Below are 24,747 nucleotides of genomic sequence, written 5' to 3'. Positions count from 1 at the left end.
ATAATTGAAGCACGGTGGAATTGTTGATTTCATTGTCAGACGCCAGCAGTTGGGCCCACATCCAGCCCGTCGTCCTGCAGCACGAGCAAAGGCCTACAACCGTATGGGCGCGCGTTACAAACAGAATTGAACTTAATTGATGGTGAAGCATTAATTGATATCCGATCAGTTTTCGGGACTTTTTGCCGGTCTCTGGTCGATGGATGATTTCTGATGGATCGAGTGGTGCAAACCGGACGAAAGTGGTAATGTAATCGAGTTACCAAACCCTTCGGAACCTCGTTTGGAAGCTTGTGTTTGCTGGCCAAAAGCGAAGGATGGATGCGGCAAGATTGCCTCAACCAACACCGAGGCGCACACGCACCCCAATTAGAGGGCGACATGGAGGTGAAGTTAAAATCAAAATTAGAAACAAACAAAACAAATGTAAAAATAGTGAATTTGTGTGAACGCGTAGAAGAAAAGCGACAACGTGGAGCGAAAATTAAGTGACGAGACGTGTATGATACAGCCTAATGCTAGTCCTATTGTGCGGATGTTCGAGTCACGTGTACATAGCAAGTCCTACGGAAGAGAGGAAGCCTACGGCGAACGCATACCAGGCGTGTTTGCATTTCGTTCGAAACGATCGAAGCAAAATAAAATGTAATGTTAAATATGAAGGCGAACCATAGTTGGAAGCCTTCGCCACCTACTAGCATAACTATTTCGTATTACCGAAAGAGGGAGAACGGAACGCAGGGAGAACGGGCGCCAAATGCGAGAGCTAAACGAAAATTCCAAATAAGCAAATAAAGAATTTGTTAGACGAAGTTTTAGGTCAAATTTACATGTGGAGAAACCAGAAAACCACCCCGACGCAAAGTAACAATAACTGGCAACCAGGAAACAATAATCTGCTGCTCGCGGTCATGTCCAACACACGGAGGATAGGAACGAGTATTGAACACACCTATTCGTGCTAGAACAAATTCGATGGTAACTAGGCTAACTAGAGCTGAAGCAACTCTACGGACAGAATAATTAATCATGTCGTGTAGCTCGAATAGCAACGCGACGCGCACACACATTCAAAAGTAAAAAAGGGAGAAGAAAAACACACTCACACTGAGCGCCAAACAGCATGAGGGGTGGAAATCGTGAAAACTCTAGCGGTACTTACGCGGAGTGCGGACACGGAGTGACGAAGAAAATAGACCAAATAATAATGCCTATGTAAATAGTGGTGGAACCGGCCTCTCCGTTTCTATTTTCGAAGAGAATTTACGCGACCGCGACCGCGCCCGCTGGGGGTGTTGGGGAGGCGGGAACGCAGAGGTAAGGAACGAGTTGGGTCCTGTGTTGAGTCCTGCTTTTTATTTCATTGCCCTTTGTTACGCTGATGCGTTAGTTCTGTTACTCCCCCAACATGAAGCTTGTTTCTCCAAGAGCACACGGAATTTCGCGCTTGATTTGTATCGTTACGAGCGATCGATTAGATTTCCAATAATTTAAATGCAGTAGTAAGCTTGTTATAAATTTTGTAGACTGAGATAGAATGCGAGAAAGAAAGGAAAAGAGAAAGGCACCCGATGATCGAACCGCTACGATAATTATTCAAACATTCTGACAGGCGAAGCGCGGAAAGAGCGAGAAAGATTAAATCTAAACCTGTTTCTAGTGAAATTAGCCGTAGTTAAAGTAAAATTTTAAAAGCAACCAACAACCCCATGAAAAAAAAAACGTACGGAAGACCATCGGGATACGGCAGGTTGGATCGAGCGGTGGGACGTTTCGTTTTAAAATTGATGAAGGATTAGTCACAGAACTTTCTTCAGCACGCCGTTATCCTGAAGGATTAGTTGGAGCACTCGCAAACGAAAGGGAGTGTGTACGTGTGAATGTTTGTGTCCTTTGGCATGTGTATGTGTGTATGTGTAGGGATGTATGGGTATGTGTGCGTAGTCAGGGCTACCAAAAAAATAGTAACCAGTGAAGGGCTGCACATCATGTCCCATGTTTATTTGGAGGGATTGAAAGAGCACCAGAATCGAAGGATAGTCAGCTATGTTGAATATGGCGATAATAGATTGTGAGTGAGTAAACCATGAACAGCCGTGAAGTGGAACAGAAATGGTAGGCGTGAGTGGGTTACGAGTCGTATAAGTATAACAATTTGTTTTTAATTTTAACGAACTGTGATGTAAAAAACATATTTATTTATATTTAAACAAACTATACACGTACGCGATTCTATACCGCTCGCCCGGCAACAGGACGGCTAAAAGTAGAGACGGCAGTAGGAGGAGGCTGAGCGAACAGAAAGAATAAGGGCTACAGGAGGACACAGGATACGCGGCCAGGCAGAAAAGATGAACAGCCAATAGAATATAGCTGAATAGCGTGGCTAGGACGAGCGTTAATGGAATTGTCTCGCTCATCCCCCAATCGCGGACCGAGTCGGGTTGCGTCAAGTGTAGATTTCTCGATGGCTAGAGAAATAAAAAGGAAATAAACACGGCAAATATAAAGATAAAGCCGCCAACCTGAAGTAGAAATAAACGAAGTAACCGAACGGCGGAAGAGATCGAGACGAAGTGCATGTGGTCCTATGTTATTTGTATAATGTAAGCTGTAAGGAAAATAATATTAAATCCAATACACAACACCCGACAAGATAGCGATACAGAGACGGAAAACAATCCCCCCAACACCGTACGAATAAATATCCCATGTGTATAATTGTAACTGTAATCCTCCAATGCCACAGCTCTCGAACTACGAGATTTTTGGGGCAGACATTTCATGCAGAGTAAATAAATCGAAAACCGAGAACTAGAATAAAAAACAATGCGACAGAAGTTAAACCATTACGGCCACCATATAAAACCTCCGCAACGGGCAACTCTCTGAAAGAACCTTTCGAGCCTCGTTGCTACAGGAAGCGCAATGTTGCAGTGTAATTTTTTAATTTACAAATCAGCTCTCAGCAAGTGTTTGAGGTGAGGAGCGGCCTTCCAACCCGATGTCCTAAGAGTGGGCGATTCAAGCTCCGGTTGTTGCTAAATACCCTGCTTCCAGTTGTTAGGATACCAACGTGAGAAGATGCCTGGAATTGAGCGAATAAGATACGTCACTAGACCCAAAATACTGAAAATAGCTTCCAGTGAGCGATTAGTTCTGGCTCGCTTCCTAGCAGTAAATGATAGGCTCACTGATGGTGCTGACTGTGGAAAGGCTTCCGAGCTGAGAGCAGGTCCTGCCCGTGTCAACGTTGAGCGTAAAACAGATCGAATTACCATACAAAATTTACAATAACCAATCATAATGCAACTCATAGTTTCTAAAATATGGTCAACGTGTAAAAGTGGGCATTGCATTTCCGGTATCGAATACAAAAGTCACCCAATGCAACTTGTTGCTATTACAAATGTTTGTTATGGTCGGATTCTGTTTCTCGAGCAATATATTAGGGTTTTTTTTTATCAAAATGGCTCCTTCGTTTGATTTCAGATATCTAACCCCTTCTTTAGTTGCGTCTCCTCGGTCGACATCATTTTCCACAAATGTTAAAAGAGACTAGAAAAATAAACGAGAGTGTAGATTCAAACCTCCCGATAGACAACCAACAGCCAAAGCCTGGAAGCATTGTAAAATAGTACTATTCGTTGTTCGTATGGCATACCAATCGATAAGATGTAAAACTAGTGAAGGAAGCACAAGTGATGGTTTTAGCATGCAAACCCGACCTAAGGAACACAATTTAAAGAAACCATACCTATAAAAAACACTACGGAATGTGCCACGTGCGAGACACGGCCAAACGTCCACGTGGGAGATGTGTCAAACAAGGCGATCGCAAAAGGTGGACAAGCGGTGGGTACCTGTATAAGCAGGGGAAATATTCTCAACTAAATCGCCAACGGAAGATAGCAAATGAGGTGTATTCGGTGCATTAAATCAGAAGCTGTAGACGTATTGCAAGCAACCGCAAATCCATGAATTAGCGAAGCAATGAATCATCATCTTTTACACTATTAGATCAAATCAAAATCAAACCATACCTGGGCAGTAGAAAATAAGGAAACCTACGATGGCCCCGTAGAAAAGACAGGCTGCAAAATAAAGGAAAAGTATGCAGAATCATCATAATAGAGAATGTAACGTTCTAGACATAGACGAAGATTAAAACCCACATAGATGTAAGCGGTAAAGCGATGTCAAAGAACCATAAATCAGCAGAAATGCAAACAATGTAAAACGAACAAAACTAACACAGAAAACAGGTATCATATTGAGAAAAGGGGAATATATTATAGTGCGATCAATATAGCCGCTGTACCAAAGTGGCGCTAGAAATGAGTATGAAGGCTTTAATGCCAATGGAGAAACTAAAAAAAGATGAGAAAACAAAACAACACTAAACAAAAAGAGTAAAATATAGTTCTTTCGAATAAAACAACAAAAATATACCATATTACTTACCCGTTTTGTAGGTTTTATTCCCGCGATCCGAAACGGCTCCAACGTACTTCATCGACGCATTTATCAATTGTGTTCAAGTGTATCGCAAAGCATGACACACAAAGCAATTGATTGATGAGACTCGCATGAAATCCCAAGCCGTCCTCAAAATGGTCGTACTGTTTGTTGCTTCAAATGAGGTCAAATAGACGTGTGTTTCGAATAAATAATGTGAACAAGAACACAGCCCACATAATGCCTCAGTCATCAGCTACGAAAATGCTCGAACGAAGAACATAAATTCAGTGCTTGGATAATTCGTTGCAATTAATGAAGAGTGAAGAGTGAATTTAATGAAGAGTACTGCCCGCTCAATCGGATCAATCAACCGCAATTTGCAGTGGGCAGTTGCATATTTCTGAGGGTATGCCAGGATGTCGAAGAGAAAATGTGTCATTTCAGCAGTATTTGTTCATCGTTACGCTGTGCTGGAAGGCCAACCGAGTTATATGAAAGGTCGATCACCTTTTGTGGATGGAGTACAGGTTTGACTGACGACGTGAATGAATCTGGCGCGCCAAGGGAAAGGGTTTTATTTTACGTAGTCGCAACCTTGACGCGCGCTCACTATTAGTATACGAGGCTTATTAAGGATCGATTGAATGGCATTAGTTTTATTTTAAATATGTTTTTTTATCAACACATTTTTCAAATTGCAAACGTTGATGAAGAAATACTCTTCGTCACTTCTCAAGTCAGTTGCATTGAAATATAAAAGCTATTTATTTGAAAACAGAATAAACGTGATTAAGGTATTATTATGCAGGATGCGGTTTGCGATGGGTTTGCTAAAACCTGTTAGTAAAACATTTATTCTAAGTCTCCTACAAAGCATATATAAGCAAGTTCAAATTATCCAAATCGGAGCATTTACCGCCATCTATTGGTCAAATCTAGCGTAACCTTTTAGTACACATCAGGTTTCTTTTGATCCTTGAATGGTACGTAGACGAATTAATTCAAATTGAATAGAAAAAGGGCTGCTACCGGGTAAGGAAATCCGAGAAAGGAAAGTTTTTTGTAGTTATTCTTTAAATAATGTTTTATGTGGACTCTAAACACATTTAGAACTTGTAGTGCTGGTTTCGGCGAAGGAGAAAAAGGCTTACTGCCCCATAAGAAGTGCCAGATTTAAGATCGTTGGGTTGTTAAAGAATAGAGAGCATCACACATGTTGTACATATTTAAATATGTATTAAGTTATCCATTTTTGTTGCATAAATTATTAATCGACAGAGGTATAGGCATGTTTTATCTATACTTACCTTGGGAGAACGTCAAATTCGTACAATGGCGGGAGTTGTCAAACTTCCGAGAAAGGTGTTTGTTTACAATATAAGTTCAATTGCTGATGTAGAGTTCATGTAAAGTTTGCATGCTTATTATTCTTTAAAGATACCGTTTTCTTAGAGAAAAATAGGTGAACAATAGCTGTAATAAGTTGACCATAAAACTACATCCTCGGAAGTCCTAAATCTTTTGTATTACCATTGGTAATCCGCCAATAACCGTCTATCATCGGTTTATCCCAGACGGCTACCTTGGTTGGCAAGTCGAGATTATTGACAAAAGTACATAGGCTACAAAACAAAAGAAGAAAACTCAGTGCCGTGTGTTGCATTTTTACCGGGTGCTAAGTTTTCGGCTTCCGCTGGGTTGGGAAAACAGGCTGCATTTTAAATCCCGTACATGAAAATTGTGGGACATTCGCTGGTGCAATACTCTCGTAATTCAGAATGCATTTGCGGTAATAAATCGTTTTCAATAGAGCGCATTTTTTCTACTGCTCGTCTGTGCGGGGGGCTGACCAGTTCCGTGTGGATATTTTGCAATTATTATCTGTTTAGTGTAAGTGCGGCTTAAATTTTCGGAAGTACGTGGCTTTTCATGTTGATTTACAAATACCCGGCTATACAGTGCAGTAGCGAGTGCTTAAAATTGTGACAAGGTATAAAATTTGCTTGGATTGCAGATTGGTATTGTGTCAAAGAATTGCTACAGCTGCAATCGTCGGCGGTCGAATCGGATACATGCGCAGCGGTGGCGAACACTGTCGAGCGATAGTAACGCGTCAGGTCCGAGGCGAAGGGCGGGTTTTTATTTGATAAGGCATTTGGGCCATCTATTTAGCTTGTGGAGTAGTTTTTTTGCTGCTAATTAGTAAAAGTGTGTTTTTGGCGAGCGCTCCGTGCACCTAGACCACTCGGGTCTGGCAGAAATGGAAGCGATTCCGGTTAGCGAGGAACAGCCGGAACAGCCAGTTGATGAAAAGTGTTCTGCCACTGACGCTGTTGCGTCAACAGACTGCATCGATAGCGGAAAAGAAACGACTGAAATGAGCAAACCCACAACCCCAGTTCCGATGCGGCTTAGTGAGGTCCTGCCACAGGGTGGGCCGTCACTTTCGAAGGTATGTTAGATTTGTTAGATAGGGATAAAGGCTACAATTACTTACCATTTTAATTCTCTTTCAAGGAATGCCAAGAACACGATGTGTCCACGGAATCAAGCATAATAGACAGCTCTCCCGAAAAAGAGCCTTCATCGACAGTTAAGACCAAAGAAGGGATCTTCAAAAGTCCCGAAATAGAGGTATTCTCTATAGATGACGAGGAGGAGCAAGAGGAAGAGGATGTTGATGATGAGGAGGAAGAAGAGCCTGAGTACGATGAAATGGATGAGGACGAAGAGATTTACGTGGAGGAGAAGGATCGCACCGTCGTGAGCGAGTCGTCCGATGGGGCTGCATCCAAGCTAGATCTCAGTAGCGACGAGTATACGGATGAGGATGCGGATGAACGCACCTCGATAAGTCAGGGGGCTAAAATTGGGCCAACGACAAAACGGAAGGCATCATCGGACATTGAGCAGGACGATGACGAAGTACAAATAGTGACGGACGATGACGATGACGAGGAGGGTGATAGTGACCTAGAGGATGAGGATGATGAGGACGATATGCTAGACGAGGACCAGTATGATGAGGACGACGAGTTGATCGAAAAAATAACCAAACGGACTCACAACGGTAAACACACAGAAATTAAGTACTTTTCCGATAGTAGTGGATCGCCGCCGGAAAAGAGCCCTAAACTGAGGGTAAACTATCGCAGCTATCAGCAAAAATTGGCAGCAACTCTCCGCAAACGAACGTTTAAAATGTGAGTATACCTTTTTTAAATTGTAGACTTTACTTTAGTATTTTAGGTATTTTTATATCAGATTGTATGCTCTAATATAACGACATTCAAAGCGTTTCATGCTCATCGATCAAACATATTAACGAAGAGCTCTGTAAGCCGTATCAAGCTTTCTTTTCCAAAAATCAAGCATTACAGGCATTTGATCCAGCTGAAATATTGACGAATTTCTTTTTCAATGTTTTTTCTCTGTTACATGAACATATATTGAAAAAAAAAACATTGAATATCTAGGCTCATTCCATATTTTTGCATTTATTGATTGCACTCCTGCCTAAGAAATGACATGCGGTTTAGTCTAAGAATACGCTTCCTGAGCTGGGGGTATCGCATGTACGGTTCCTCGACTCGTGAAACACATACTCTAGGCTATCCCATGCGAGTCATAAAAGCATATGAAGAATACATTCCATTGCCTGCGGTTGCTTCGTTCTCGGTGTATCCATAGCCACCCGTCCGATGCAAAGGTGAGCCTCACTCCGTCCAGGCGTGGGTAATTTTTGCGCTCTCATTTATGCGTCCCTACGACCGACCGACACAACGGGTCAGGATGCTGTGGAGTGAGAAGACGCGCCATCATCGATGGCGTGATTGGCGTGATGCTTCCGTCGGCGACAGCATCACCACGCAGTGCTCATGCGCGCATCCATCCACCGGTCGTAGGAGCAGAGGCAGACACCGGGAAGACGCGACCACCTTCGCACGTTTTACGGGTTCGCATTTTCCTTTTGTTGTTGCCTCTTGCGTCTCGCTTGCGTTCACGTTTCCTTTCCTTTGCTCATTTGGAAAATGGTTCGACCAGCATTTACATCGAACAATCGGGAACCACGCAAGGGGTGAGCGAAGTTTTTCGCTTTCCTCCTGTGGCATTACACGGGTGGAGTAATAATGTGCGAACGACGACGCGTCACGGGTTAACATGGCGCTGTGTGGGTGGTAGTAATTTCTTCCCGTTAATGTAGACACGTTTGCGTGGACGTTAATTTTACATTGGTAGAGCGAGTTTCGACGGATTTTCCACACAATGAAATGTTCATTTAGAATTTTCACCCGCAAAATGGTAATAAATTCGGCATGAAACTTACAATTACGGCTACTCAATATATTTCCACCGATCCACAACTTTTTTTGCTCGTTTTTCTCCGATCGATAGAAGCGTTGCGTTCTATGTCTGGTTTACATCTCCGTTCCCTCCGGCAACATGTGGTGGGCATATAATTCAAAGTCTCGCTACAAGTAACCGAGCCTCTGAGGCAGCTGTGCGCGTTCGCGCAGTGTCCTTGAAGAAGGAAATAATTTGCAATGCTGTGACGCTTGGTTCGGTTGGCGTTTTGTGTGTGGGGAGTGTGCACGGTGATGACGCTGCTGCTGCTACTACTGCTGGTGGAGGCCGTCGTACGTGCTTCGGCAATCCGCACACTCCGCGTCCCTGAACGGTGACTCCCAATGCCTTTCTTCTTCCTTCTATCGCTGCATGCCAACCTCCCCCGGCCGGGTCAGCCTTGACGCGCAGAGGAGAGAACGGTTTTGGATCGGTCCGGATCGAGTCGCTTGCCAGCCGCGTGCAGTAGCAGAAAAGGGCAAAGTCAAAAATCATGCCAAGGTAACCGGCCAAAGCTCGACATTAGAGCGTTTGTGGGTAATGTATTAGAAGCAGCCGCAACCGTGTGATGATAGTTGTTGGACTCGGTCGATGCTTCTTCTTCTGCAGCCGCTGCAACTAGGGTGGTTGCTTCAATTTGATTCAATTGACCTTTTAACGCTTTGCCCTCTCGCCTTCTCGCTTTCTGGAGCATCCGATCCAGGGGACAATTTTCACGCGTTCCCTTTCGCGTTGTGGGAGGGAATTAGCACGATTAGAATAAACCAAATTAAAGGGCTGCACATTGTGTATGTGTGTATGCGAGTGAGAGCTATTTAGGGCAGACATCCCTTGGTACGCATTTAACGTGTTCATCGGTGGGAATATAAAATTGTTTCTTTTAAAAGCTCTACACATTTGAACAGTTGTTTCATTGTTAAAATATTCGATCGATGACGATTTCATGGCGTTCCCGATTACGTTCATCTAACATCACGTCTACGGTGCTGATAATTTATGCTGACACACGCATATTTCTTTGTGCCCGGAAAGAAATAAAATCGCACGTTAGCTCGAGCATAAACGATATTCAAATTTAATATGAAACTGTGGGCTCTTTGATATTGAGGGCTCTGTAAACCACATGAACTGGTTTAACGATTGGTTATTTTTGGTTGCATATTGCAACGATGAAGCCGTAATTTGACTTTGATCACTTTGATGTTCCATTTTTGTCATGAATTAAATAATGTTTTCCATGCACTCATGTTGCGCTTAAGTGAATTTTGCTTACTACTTGTCATTCTAATCAGCTTCATCAGCTTTCAATTCGAATGTTTCAACGCTGGAGTTGGTGACGTTTATAAGCTTTTATGTATGAATTTAGTAGCTTTCATTTCTCTTGCCCTTCAAAAGCGTTGTTATAAATTTACTCAGAATCCAAACCCACGACTGCAACGGTCACCATCCGTACGTGATGGCGTAAACTTTGCTGATTGACCCCTCAAGCTCCTCTGGCGAGTGGCTCTTGGTGTTATCTGAAAATCAAAACTTTACTTTCCCACCGGTGCACAAAACCGCTCCGCAAAGGACACAAAGACCGCGAGTGGGTGAGGAAAAGTTTTGAGAAGAAACAAACCCTCCCACAACAACGTGATCGACGCGAGCGAGCTGAAAACTGACGCTTGGTGTGTAATCACGAACGCGATAATGCCACCACAACCCTTAGAGAGAAGGCGAGAGAACCCTCACCCGGTGGGGGAGAGTACTACTTCACGTTACATCGAACCTCCCGCTCGGTTCCACCCGGTGCATCGTTGGCACAAAAGGCCATCGACCGAAAGCTGCCTGTACAAACCTCCCGATTGCCCCGGTTACTAACCCCATCCGGTATCCTTGCATTATCCTTGAGCGGGACACAGCACGGCCGGCCAGTACACGTACCATCGCAGCGTTCTGCATTGTGCGGTGGCTCATTACGACAGTGGCGTTGCCGTCACTTTTCTCCTTCCGATGACCTTTCGCTAACGGTTTGTGTTCCCCTTTTTATTTTGGAACTGCCAACCCCAATCGGTGGTGCATAAAAACTGCAGTCGAAAACAATAAAATTCTAAACGGAAAGCTCATAAACCTCGAACGAAGCCCAACAGTGCTGGACCATTGCCACGAGGAGGGTTGCCAGTCGTTCTATTACCGCTCGAAGTACGATGACACTGAAGGGCCATCCGCCGGTCCGATGGAGCTAAGGGAGATTTACCTTTCTCGCGTAATTTTAATTGCAAGCAACGTTTTAATTGGATACCCGAAGTAACAATCTACACGGCTGGATGGTTTTCGACGGTTGGTGAAAACGTTCCACCTGCAATCCGCTTCGTTTTTGTTCCAAATCAATCGCTTGTCCACGTGCAAACAGGGCTTTTTTTCGGAGTATTAAATGGCGAAAATATTGATGCTTCTTGTACTCGCGAATCGTAGCCATTTGCTTTACCGATTAACGATCGCGGCACCCTTGAAACAAACTCGGACCCTGGAAACAGACCGTGAAGGTGTCACCAGAATCAGAACGGCTTTGCCGTGTTCATTAGCAAGTGTGTTTGTCTGCGTGTATTCTGGCTGCAACGGTGCACCCTGAAGGATGCAATCGCCTTTCGCTGCAAACCCCAGCGCGCCTCAACGCGCCACTAAACACACTAGTCTGCATTTTAACGACCGGCTACTAATCAATAAAAATTGACACGTACTCCTGGTTGGTTGGCGCTAAGTGTGCTTGCAAAATGCAGTCGCATTTCCGATCACACCTAGCACCTGCAGGTCGATGATCGATAGGGTGGGTGTTGCTGGTGCAGCTCACCTTCCTGTGTGGCACCTTCCTTCACCATGTCGACTCGGAATCTGCCATTTCGGGAGAGAGCTGCCTTGATGAATCTTCTGAGCTAATTATATGCTAACGTTCGATGACACCGAGCCTTCCAAGGACAGGACGCAGTGCCTTTGGATGCAACGGTCGCATGAGGAAGCTGTTCAAACAAAAGACAGATCAGTGATGTGCTTTTTTGTAAAAGCAGAATTTGTGCACACCTTCGTACCGTCGCAACGTTAGGGAAATTTTGATCAAGCAAAATCGCAACCTTGATTAAGACTCGAGTTTTGGTCTCAATCAGGCGGAAAATCAGGTGGTGCTCGTTCATGTGTGCTTCTTCGGGAAAGAGACGAGCTTAGGGGCGCGAAAGAGCCATCGATTGTGTACGCATGAATGGATCGGTTTTATGAACCGTTCGGGGAAAATCGTTCCCTCATGCTTCACGGGGACCTGTAGCTCGAATCAAATGGAGCTTCTTTCTCGTTTTTGAGCGAAGAAAAATGTCCAAAAAACTTCCTCTGCAAGGATGTGTCATCGGTGCTTCTTGAGGTGTGGGTTTGTTCTCGCACACAAGCCCACACACACCGCTGTTCATTGAAGTCAATCACGCAGCGAAACGGCAATGGTAAAGCAAGCCATGCACCTTCCCAAAGATGATGCCGTGGCGGGCGAGTCCTTGAGCCGGCACGGATGCTCATATTTTGCATGTCGTCTGACGGTAATGCAAACAGCAGCAATCCCCACGCCACCACCGTCGTCGTTGTCGCCCGTCCTTCGGGAAGAGGTTACCACAAGGACACACACCATGACGTGCGGTGTGCTCGTTTTGCCTCGCTTTGTTTTGGCCACCAACGGGCACGCGGGAAGGTAGGCAGACTCGTTTATCGTGGTTGAGTGAAGGTTATCGAAAAAAGACGGACCTGGGTACGGTGGTGATGCACTCTTGGTTGCATCGGGTGTAGTGACCCCGTTTCGCAATGTGTTCTTCTACGGATTCCAAAAGTGAGCCGGCTGGAAGAGGCTTTACGCGGTTGCCTCACAAACGCCCTCTTGCAGTAGTGCATCGCCCATTTCCATTGCTTGAGTTGGGGTGCATCGCGTTGTCCGTGGCTGTTTTTCTTTCGTCGCTAGTTTGCGCCCGGCTGCGAGTGCATTATTGTTATTAATATTATTGCCACCATCGCGGAATGACCTTCTGTCCTTCGTATGACCACCAACCACCCCCGGGCTCCCTTGGCCGCCACGATGGCTTAACCTTAATTTAAACGCCACGTTCAAAATGGGGAATCAACCGCCACTGCAACATCGAACGACGACCTGTTAAATCCGACGAACGTGGGCTAGCGTGTGATGACAATCGGTTCCGTCCGTTGCGTGGTGTCATGGTTCTGTATCTCAGTGTGTTTTTTCCCCACTTCAACTAATTTCTGAAACGGAAATGATCTACATTCGTGCAGATTGTTTGAAAGCGTATGGAGAGCACTTTGTTTTACCTTCGAACTGGCTTCCGCTTTGCGTTTTGATCGTCCCGTCGGGTACTTGAGAGAGTGGTTGTTACAATAAGTAAAAGATAAATAGCTAATCTCTGGCCAAACTGATAAGAAACGCATTGTGTAATGTCACTCATTGCACTATAGAACATCGTGAATGGGGTTATATTCATACTCCTGTGGCTGCGTTTTGAACGTATTTTTTTAGCCATTCCGCCGTATGTGATCTAACTATTGTTCAACATCAAACATGCCCATCCAAATTGAATTCAAGCTTTAACGTCTCTCCGACGGTGACGGCTGAAGAAGACGAAAAAACGATCAAAATGGCAGCCTAATAAAATGGTTCCGATTGCAGTTGTTCATAATGCAAATTACCGGCCACAATGCTCCCTCCGGTGCGTGCCGGAACCGGAACGGAAGTGGCGCCTCTGCGTCGTTGCCACCGTCCTGCGCTCGCCATTGCCAATTGGCTGCGTTTTATATTGCATTTGTTTAATTTGTTTTGTTTCGTGCAGAAAAACGGTAGCACATGTGCCTACTGGGTTGCAAAAAAGCATACGCCATACATATGAAAAAGCGAGAAGGAGCGATGGCGTCGGGTTTATCGTTTTATTTACCTAGCAAGACGGGAGGGGAACAGAGTGCAATAAGCTTGCACAGGGTTTATAGAACTCATTTTCCACCCAAGCGACAGTTTTGCATTCGAACGGGTGTCATTGCCGCGCCATAAATCGGAATGTGGCCCTCAGAAGGAAAAAGAGGATCGGCTTCCGATTCTGGTGCAGGACGCGATCGTGCCACGAATTACTTACGACGGTGCATCGTTCACTTTTGGAACATGATGGTGGTTCAACACGACGTTGAACGAAATTTCGCTCCAAATCAAGGAGTGATCGTCGAAACCATCGGTTGCGTTACATCCTCCCATCGTGTACCACCGGCGAAAGGGTAACGATCCGATCCGAGCTGGGTGTGGAAATGATATTGCACCAGTTCGTTGCATCGTCTGCGCCTTTCCTCCTACGCGCGAACATTTATCGCGAGCTCCACGGTTGCAGGGTGGCGAAAAAGGGATGCAGCGTTGGGAGGGAATATTAACCTCGCCCTCGCCACTGGTTGCCCCGGGGGTGCATGTGCATCTGCGCGAATGCACCGGCTCTCGGGATCTTGCGCGAGTAACCGAGTGGCGGAATCGACTAAATTCAACGACCGAACTACGCCCGGCGATCAGCAGCGTCTCTCGTCTAAAGTTCATTGACTTCTCGATGCAACCGCCGACGCTAAGGGAGCTGAGATTATATGTGAAGAACGTACGTATGTGCGCACACGACGCCTGTTTTATAGCTGGTGTTTGGCTTTTTTTTATTTGTTGCCCCCATCGCCATTGCGCACCGACATTTGGCGGATCCATTTGCGCGGATGCAATTCGGTATGGCTTGCACAGTGAGTGATAGAAATTAAATCTACGTGTTTCGATAGCATGACTAACATATTGCAATTGTTTCAATGATTTGAAGGAAAGCAAATTCTCTTTAAGAAGATGCTGTGGCAGAGAGCATGAACAGAATATCAGCAAAATGTGTCATAAATTACTGCGATAGAACGAGTTTATGATAGTAGAGTGTATGATGCATCAGTTTTTCTCACGCACTGTTGTCGATCTTCTTCCCATCATCGTATTGAGCTGCTACGTATGGTCGATGTAACAAAAATGCAATCACCAACCAACGACTCGAATGATGATCGCAAATGCAGATCGCTCATAATCCGATCAAAACCCTTGCCAGTTGCTTCCGTTCACAAATGCTTCACGCTCACATATGCTACATGGTATATGCTACATTTCGCTCAAAGCGAGAATCGATCGGTACGACAAGAAAAATCGCCACACGTCCTGCGCTCTGCGTTATTAACACTGCCTTCGATTTAACAATCCGCCTCGGCGATGACATCCTGCAAATGTGGCCTAGGAGTGGCTTGTGGAATCGAACATCCCGACAGGACATTGAACTTTACGCGTCGTCATTACTATTTAGCGAAACGAGGTCCTCCTCGCTCGCTGCACCGGTAACTTCTTCCTCCATGGTGAGGAAAGTGACGCCAGAGCATGTGCACTCGAGCAAGCGCTTCTTCCATTTTGTTTCTTTTTTCTTTACCTCTGCGGGGGAAGCTACTGCCACCCCCGTCAATACTTGCGCTATCGCGTAGATTACATGCCATTCGGGTAACGTAATAACAGCCGCGTGTGCCCTCACAAAACGGTCGATGAACTTTTGGGGGTTTGTTTGTGAGTTGCTAAAAACGTGTATATAATATTGCGGTCATTTTTTTCCCTTCGAACCGAACACTGCTCATCGGTGGGCCGTTAATTCTCGCCAATAAAGTGCATGTTCTATGTTTCTTCGTTTAAGAAACCGTATGGAAGATGTGTGTGTGTGCGATGTCCGGTTTGACCTTCGGTGGAAATTTCTAGTCACTCCTGTGTACTAGCTTGCTAATGAGATCATATAGGAATAGGGGAGAGGAAAGCCAGAAAGCACCGACCGGAAAATTAAGGGCCGTCTCGTATCGCTGCGGTTCTTATTTTATGGTGATAAATAATTTGCCAAATGGGATCCTGGTAGACTTTTTATAGCGTGCCGCAGCCTTGAGTTCATGCTCACCCTCACATTATCGCTCGTGATTAATCTCAAACAGAAAATATCATAACGTTCAGGACAGGTGGGTGGAGAGAGCTCAAAATTTTCGAATCACCTGCTTTTTCATTACTCACTTACAAGGATACCTTGTCGGGATATGCTATAGGGGGGTGTTGGAAATACATCCCAAACCCATCGACGTGTTCCTTCCCACATTGGTGGAGGCACAAACCTCCCCTAAAAGGAGCCAAAAAACTTCGCCACAAACACCGGCGAGTCGGTTGTGTCGGTGAACTTTTCCCAGGACAGGAATCCGCTGTCGGTCTTCGACCTTACCCTTACCTATTTGGCAGAGCCCATTTTTTTTTGTTAATGTTTTCTTTTCGTTCCCTAACCCCTCAGGTGAGCGACACCCCCAGCAAGAAGGGTGGATCAGCAACACCTCGCAGTTGATTAGTTGATGAGCGACCATATTTCAAGTCCGCGTGCTCATTTTGACGAACTGACGGGGTTTTTTCGTGTGCATACATAAGCATATGCCACCGGGGGCGTATTCGTGCGAGATTCTAGTGGCATGTGGCAAGAGAGAGCGAGAGTATAGGGCATTTGAAATAACGTTACATGAAACCTTCTTCGTGCCCCATACTTCATGGAGGACGCTCCAGAATGGGTCGTTATTATTTATAAACAAGTCACAGCTGGATTTTTCCTTGCACGGAACATTTTGTGTGCTCCTTTGTTACCTCCCTGCCCATGCGAGCCACTAGACGTTCCTGTTCCGGTAGGAGCGTTGCTCGATCCCGTGCCCTTTGCATGGCCCCGTGTACAAGACCCGTGAGCCGTCTGAAGCCACCCATCGCGTCCTTCGGACTAATTTAACCTTCAACGCGAAAGCCCAGGACGAAACGACGTCGGTCAACGACACGCAGGGTGGTCGCATGGCCCCCTCAACAGGTGTGGCGTCTTTCAGCTAACGGAAGGTCATCGGAAAGGACAAGGAAAGCACCGCTTCGAGGAATCATGGAGGGACCGCATTGCGAAACCGTCTGCTCATTGAAACGAATTCGTTCTTACGTAAATAGGCGCTTTGGATGGTTTTGTTTCGTTAGCGGTAGGACCGGAACTGGATCCGTAAAGCATGGCAAAAAAACATTGTCTTCGATGGAGCATGAAAGAAGAATGTTATTCTTTCGCAAAGGGCAGCCAAATCAAATATTATCTCCCAAAACCGTCGGGATATTTTTTTCAGGAATTTTCGCTTGGCCTTACCTTTTGCGACCCATCCCATGTTGCCTCGGATACCTTTCTGGTGACCTTCTGCGGAATGAAACTTTACAGAAAAAAATGACCATGTGCACCTTGAGACCTCGTCCAGTTTGCGTGTGCTAATCGTGACTGTAGAATGTTAGCTTCGGTCGCGAATTGCAATGGAGCTGAACTGAGTTGCAGTGAAGGAAAAATCTTCAAAAAGCCCCTCCCCCCCCCCGCCTAGCATAACATAATTTCATGGTATGCCTTCGAGTTCGATCCCCGTCCTCGTGGTCACGCAGTCAGTACAATGTTTACTCCTCACTCACCGCAGTGTCGAGGGCGCGGCCGTCCGAAGGATCTCTCTGACCATGGCCAACATTCTGCTTTGTTGAGGTCGTGGGAAGGGTATGGCACACCCTGCTGGAGGAGCTGAATGTGTGCGTATGTGAGTCACAATTTGCACTTCATTCACCGAAATATTGGAGATCCCTATGTCTTGAAGCTGTAACGATCACACCGGCGCTAAGGGCAACTTGAGCCATCGAATGTGCCCCGGAAAACAAGCTGTCACAAACCAAGATCTTGTTTGAAGTAAACGAAGCAGTTGATGAGGGGTAAAAAGGAAAAAAATCCTCCCTTACACGCGGCGGTCATGATCGTTATCGTCCTCCACCGAACGCTCGATGGGCTGCCATGTTACTCCCGTGGAATGGTTTACTTTACCTTGGCGGCGTCTCCAGGGTCTTCCGATAGATAAACTACGCCCGGTTAGCTTCTTATCGCCTGCATCAAGCCTGATTCGAGCTCTCGAGCCACGAAGGCCGGCCCTCGGATATGGGGTTGGCTGGCCCGAAACGACTCCGAATGGCGTCGCTCTGTCGTCACCAGCGAGCAAAACTATGTCATCGAACCAATCTCCCATCCAGAGCTGACAGATGGGTGACATCTCTGACCCAAGTCGTTCGGACTTCCATCTTGTGGTCGTGTCTTGGCCACAACCGGCACCACGCTTACGTAACAAACGCTCGTTCCCGGTCGCGTGGATTCACTTCCCTCCCAAAAAATGTGGACGTCAAGCGAAACGAGCGAGCAACTGATGATGGACTACCTTCTCATGCTCTCTGCCGCATCCGGTACGGTTGAGGATCTGTGCGTCTGTTTACGGTTTCCATTCCATCTTCACCCTACCGGTATCAGTACTCATCCATGCCCTTGGACTGCATTCGCAACTGCATCAGTGTGTGCAGCGATGCAGCAGTGTGTTGTGTGCGCTCATCGCAAGAAGACGCTCTGCCCCAAGGCTCGCCAGTTCGCGCAAACACGTGATTATGTTTGCAAAATGCAGTGGCAATATGGCCGTGCTGGCAATTTGGTGACCGCATCGGCCAAGCGTTATCTTTAAGATGGTCATGTGGTGACTCACGGTGCACCATTGGGGAAGAAAAAAAGGGCTCCATTGTTACCACTCTCAACCGCATTGCAACTCATCGTTCGGTTGCAGCAGTAACGCTTCGGAAGTGATGCACATTTTCGTTAACGAAGCAACTATCTGCTTCATTGGATTCAATTTGTTCTTGAGCGCGATGTCTAAACCTTTTTAATTCATACTTCTTTCTGGCTGACGCATACTAAATGCCGCAATGATGGTGAAGGTTGAATGCTTTAAACTCGATTGATTGAAATGAATCCCGCAATATAAGGGCTCGAAGGGTAAACTACATCCAAAGGATATCCATAAGCTTAGCATTATGGCAGGAAGCTCTCTCCAGCCCTGTTGTCGGAGGGTGTTCTCATTGCAACACTTGAAATCCTCTGTACAGAGCGGCATCCGGAGTGTGAGCGTTTATTTCCTCGTCGCCATGCGCCGGTCGATTGCCAAGGTGACTTTGCGAAGTGGCTGAGTACTTTGCGAACTATCGGCTGGACATCGTGGCAGTTGAATCCTCTCTTACATAATCATGCATGATCTGAAGCAGGTTTCCGTCATTGAAGAATTGATTCGTTCTTAATAAACTTTTAATTCTTTGAACGTTGATGGCAGCTTGCTGAACAGAAGTTTTACCTTTTTGCATCACTGAATTTAGTTAAAACACAGACGACAGAAGCTGTATGTCTCTTAATCAACTGCGTGTACTTTCCCAATTATTTTTCGTGGTTGCTTGATGCATCAATTGCACAATTCCTCGGAATCGAAAACATGCTCTATCGACTGCTGTATTGCGCCTTGGTGTCCATGATAAATCAAAAGATAAACAAAATCCACCTCAATCTCGCCTCGGGGGCCAACACCAAGGTGTCAGTGTCTCATCATCACCATCGTCATCGTCATCTTTTCTGCTTTGTTTCGCAGCACCCATCGCCGAAGGGGAAAACTGTCACCAGCCAGACGGCGTGTGCAGAGTTGACCTCTTTTTTTGCCTTCTTTCCCCAACGGCACAGACCTTAAAAACCCCACCAAGGCGAGGTTTGCGTTCACCGAGGACTCTCGCAAAGGAGTGGTAGCGACTTACAGCTTCTGATGTGTTTTTTTTTGCGTCAATTCGCGAAACCACACCGCCATCAAGTTCACTGAACCCGCAGGTTGATTTTTGAGCGCGTTCATCTTGCTCTTTTTTTATCTTTTTCATTCAGCTTCCTTGGCAACATAGGCTGAGAAGGAGAAAAAGTGAATAGATTTTTTTGTTGTACCTACGAGGAGCATCATCGTGAGGAGCGCTTAAAGGGTGTGAATGTTCAATCCCACCCCTTCAGTGACTCGTCTCAACATAACCCCAAAAAGAGGCGACCTATCGGCAGATTGGATTCGGGTAGTAAAATGGCACGCAAGATGGCAAATTTTTGTGACTTTCAAAGGGCACATGATCGTTTCGCGAGTAAGGTCTGTTACGGCTGTCACGGGTCATAATCATCGTGCGTTTGTGGCAATTCACCGCTCACGCTTAGGCAGGTCAGGGTGATCCTTCCGTTCACACCCGGCGAACTGTTTGATGATCTTTAAACTCCTTTCAGTCGATCAGGTCGGCTAGTCGGTAGCTTCCCTTGCGGTGGCTCTTGATTTTACGTTCGACCTTTCGCTCTTCGCCTTTCGATCCTAATGCACCGATCAGCAGTCGGAATGTCCGGGGATTTGCGCGTCGGATGTAACCGTATAGGTTTAGCATTTGCATTTAGCGCCCAATGCCATCCACAGGCTCCCGTCATCGTTTTGTTTTCCGTTCTCTTTTGGGATTAGGCCGCCCTTGCAATCGGTGGTCATAGTGGTGGTGGTATCTGTTTCTCGTCCAACAGAGCCCTGGCGTCCTCGACCGTGGCTCTCGAGTTGGGTCTATCGATCCGACACGCTCGCCCACCGCTGCCCAAGCCCACCGGCAAGTCAACAAATTCTAGACCTTGACAGCAGCGCATAGTACTAAGCCAAACACGGCCACTCGGCTAGTACTGGTGCACTCTCCCCTTCCACGTTCTTGGAGACGGCCATGGACACGCTGTAAAGCCTGCGCCGCGCCGGTGGATGCCAATCCTCTAATCAGCGTTTGTGTAAACTTCAACCCCTCCTCAGATCCTTGACGTGACGGTGTTTCTTGCGGTTCACTACTCCACGCGATCGTGACGCCTTGGCGCGAGTGCGCGGCGCTCGTAAAAAAGGGGTCAACCCTTTCGTCATCTCGTGGGGTGTCATATTTACTCGTCGAGCTGATGGTCCCTTTTTTCTGCCTTTTCCAGTCCTCTCCCTCTGGGAGGGGAGGAGCTGCTTCAAGGTGACCACCTACGAACGCCGAGGAAGTAACGTTGACACTTTTGTCGTTGCGTTAATGATGGATCCCGTGATCGGTTGCTGGCGTGCGCTGTAGCATATCTTTGCGAATGGCTGCAAATGAGGTTACCGATGAAATCCGGGTTTCTAGACACAGGGTTGGAGGTACGGAGAGTAGGAGGGTTTATGTTTGAGAGCCTTTTTTTATTGTTGTTCAGCCTCGTCGCTGGAAGAGAGATTCGCCTGGGTTCAGGAGATCAGCCATTGCGGTTCTTCCTCGCGATGCCTTGGAGCTGTTGAGTGTTTTGAAGAAGGTCACACTTTTATGTTTTCGCAGATTTCGCGCTCGTCGGTCGGCCTGTGTTTTAATGTTGTTTTAGAGTTCGTTTAAGTAGCTGCTTCAATTGAGCAGCGAGCTGCCCGTCGATCACCGTTACTGGCACGGCTTTAGGTGGAGGATCTCGTAACACGATCTGAAGATACCCGAGGTGGTTATTATTATTGCTTGATGAATGGTAAAATAAGTGGAGCCAAAAGTTGCGAAAACAGAAACACGCGATTCATCGTGTCTCAGGGAAAGCAAGATATTTTATCTTTGGATTCGATCGATTAAAACTTTTCCCATCGTGTTGAAAACATTGTTGGCACTTCGGGCATTAATTGTGTCACGTCGCCTTGCTCAAAATTAAATTATCGTTATTCGGATGCTTGACACCTTAACCCAGGTTATGATAGAATGAGATTGCATTATTATCGATGGTAGATTTATTCCTGCTGCCATTTATTTGCGAAAGCCTTGAGATTTGAAAAAGAGATGCAGCATAGTAACTGGGGCAAAATAGGTCTGCTACGCTTGATGGCGAAGAATTCTAGCTATAACTCCCTTTACGAAAACAATAGCCGACTTTTCAGAAGCTGTGATCTTCTTCCAGAGCAGGTGATGCAGTAATGGAGATACCGTTACGTATTTGTAACCCAGGGAATTATTGGTCTACCATTGATCCCCATTAGTCATTGCTTTGATTGAAGCTAAGATGAAGGAGAATCAATCCTAATATTATTTATCCTCTCCCAAGATGTTTTGCACTATTTTTGTCATACTTCGCGCTCTTTCCATGCATTTCCGTGATTCATCACCGATGGATATTCCCGGAGGAAAACGATCGTGACAAGAAAAATCGCACCCCTAAACCGCATTCGCTCTCAACTCGGCTTCAGCTTGACAAGCTCTCGACCGGGCGACTATGTACTGTTGTGTGCTTTTTTTTTTGCTTCTTGCTGCTAATCTCAATTGTTGCTTCGTAGCGTATGTGTGCGCGATATGAGCTCTTCTGGCCCGCGGTCGAGCCTCAGCGAGCGAGCCAAATAGCGATGCAGTGTCAAGAACAGAGTCCGCGCGTACTAAGGGTGCAGTGCACTAAGTTGCACTTCTGCTGTTGCCACAGTGCGAGAGCGAGAGAGCGCGACTGTGCCGAGGCTGCTCTCGCCGTTCACCCCTTTGGGGGTGCGTTGAGTTTGTGTGTGCTTTTTCGGGGGGCTTGCTGGCAGCTGGCTCGCCTTCACACTCTCCTGCATCGAGGAGGACGACCCGTCGTGTAGTTCTTGCCACGTTCATTCGGCACCGCTCTGGTCAATGGTGAATCGCAACTTCGCTCTCTCTCTCTCTCGCTCTCTGAAACTCAATTGCACGTCACGTAACCTTTGGCAACGGCTCGACGAACTCTCCGTGCGGTTCGGTAGGTCGGGGCCAGCGCTCTCGATGCCGGAGTCGAGGGAGTCTCAGTCACTGTGCATCCGTCGTCGTCCGCGGACTATCTCGGCAGCTAACAGAGGTTTAGTCTCGTTCGCGACCGGGGGTGGATCATCAATCGCTCAGCTGCTGCTGTTCCCCCGATCGTGCGCCTCCATCATCCCTTCTCGCGCGCTCGAAGGTGGGGTGGCGAACAGCGCGAGCAAAACAAACAGCTCGAAACGGAACCGGAAAGTGTGCAATCGTGTGAAGTTTCGTGGTTTGCCTTTCTTTCGGAGGGGTTTCCCGTTCGATCGTTGTGTTGTGGTGTGCAAATTTTAAGGAACGCAGATAGAAAAGTAACCATTTCGCCCGAGAAGAAAATTTGTAGGGTGCTGTGGTTGATACAGGTGTGCTGCGGCGTGTGTTTTTTGGTGTACTTTGTGTACGACCGATGTTTGATCCAATCATTGAAGTTCTTACCACATATTCGTCGCAGATGTGCGCACAGTGCATTTAAGCGAAAAGTGCATATGGCGATGGAGCGCAGCTGAGGGTGATGTTTTCGTATGAGTGAGCTATGCAACGTCCGTTCCACCGGAAAGGTTTTGAACAAACACCGAAAATCAAAGTGCTAGACGTGTTTCCCAAAAACACCTTCGGCGTGCAAAAATTCGTGAGACAGGAATAGTCTTCTGTTTGTGCAGCAGCGGCGAGTCCCTTTGAGTGTGAGGTGCAAGTATTAGCTAAATATTTAAATTTTTGCTACCAAAAACCCGTCCGAACTCAGTGCCGCTCTCCGTCGAATGTGCTGTGCCAGGTTCGGTCGATTGCGGTGTTGTTCGCATGTTGGCCGTTGGCCAAACGAATCGCTGTAAACCAAGCGTACTGCTTGCTCGGGGCGTCAAAAACTGTCCAACAGAGTGGAAGGCTCCCCTGGTGGTTGGTTCGTTTGCCGCACTTCCCCGGGAGGATTGGATTATGCGCCGTGTTGAACGAGGAAGCGCAGCAGTGTAAAGTCACGTCAATGGGGTTGGAGTGTGGGATAAGGCGAGAAGGTCGTAGAAATTAACTCTACTGAAATAGACGCGCCGATCCCTGTATCGGGCGGAACAGAATTTTTTCTCATCCACTGGCCGGTTGTGTGTATGTGTGTTTGTGTGGATTGTGCGTGCCCAGTTGGAAAGGAATCTCTAGTTTCTGATGGCCAGTACCGAGAGCTAGACCAGCGCGCACCGGACGAGTTGTAAAATCATCATCCCCAAGTCCCAGGCAGGGAATTAACAGACCGAACGAGCGAACGAGTAAGAAAGGTAGCTACTTCATGGGCCAGCAAATGATACACTTTTTTGCACTGTACACTTATCATTTGTCCGTGGAAATGTCTGCATTTGGCTAGTAGAATGGAGTTTTTTTTCGTCTATTTTTAGCCCAGGATCTATTGTTCCGGTGGTAATGAAGAAGAATGTAATCCATTTCTAGAATCCCCGGCGACCATATACAATTTCGAAAAACGACTTTCAACACAAATAACTGCTTCTTTTCCACAGAATTGGCTCTAATTATCACCCTTTATTGCGAGTTGCCTTCGAGCATAAAATAGTCTCCATTATTCGCGAAGCTTCCTGTATCGGAACATCAGCCCGGGATTTCCGGGAAAATTTCATTGTGAGCTTACATCCCTCACGCAGTCCATTTTTTTTGTTCCATACAGCTTTGCACAAAAGTACCAGGCTGCTCCATCGATACGAGGAAGAGCATCGAACAGAAACAAAGCGACTCCGAGGCAGCATAGTTTGGTTAGCAAACCTCCCGGGGATGGTAGCCATGGTGATGGAGGATGCGCTTAATGGAATTGCATTTTACCTCGCTGGTCACATTTGATTTTCATTTGCTATGTTTTCCTGCGTGCCTTGGTCGGCAACTGCTCGCATCGGATCCGATACGAGCACACACATTGGTCGTATCGCGTCTCAATGCATTCCCGTTATTTCCGATGCACAGTGGTGCAACGATGAGGCACGACCTGCAGGGTGCATATGCACTGCTTCCGAACGTCAGGTACATCGGATTGATTTCACTTCGGCAAGGTGATTTTTGCTTGTTTTTTCTTTTTGCTCTCTCATTCCATCGAAGCTGGTGTTCACTAGCAAACTTCGTAGCTATCGTGGGTGGGCTTTGCTATTTTACGCTGGTGGGCTTTGCTGAAATACGCTGAATTTTATGTAAGCCCAAAT

The 24,747-nt window shown here is 46.4% G+C and overlaps 1 protein-coding gene across 1 annotated transcript in view; it reads left to right on the top strand.

The window, feature by feature from the left end:
* The first annotated feature begins 6,721 nt into the window (after window positions 1-6,721).
* The window catches only part of LOC128730171 (serine-rich adhesin for platelets-like), a 35,922-nt gene continuing 17,896 nt past the window's right edge, over window positions 6,722-24,747 (top strand). Inside the window, exons 1-2 of the mRNA XM_053823203.1 lie at window positions 6,722-6,913; window positions 6,979-7,664. Coding sequence (XP_053679178.1) covers window positions 6,722-6,913; window positions 6,979-7,664 — 878 coding nt within the window. The remainder of the gene's footprint in view (window positions 6,914-6,978; window positions 7,665-24,747) is intronic.

This window comes from Anopheles nili, chromosome 2 (assembly GCF_943737925.1).
Source record: "Anopheles nili chromosome 2, idAnoNiliSN_F5_01, whole genome shotgun sequence".
NCBI classification, from domain to species: Eukaryota; Metazoa; Arthropoda; class Insecta; order Diptera; family Culicidae; genus Anopheles; species Anopheles nili.
This window is presented reverse-complemented; position numbering and strand designations above follow the sequence as displayed.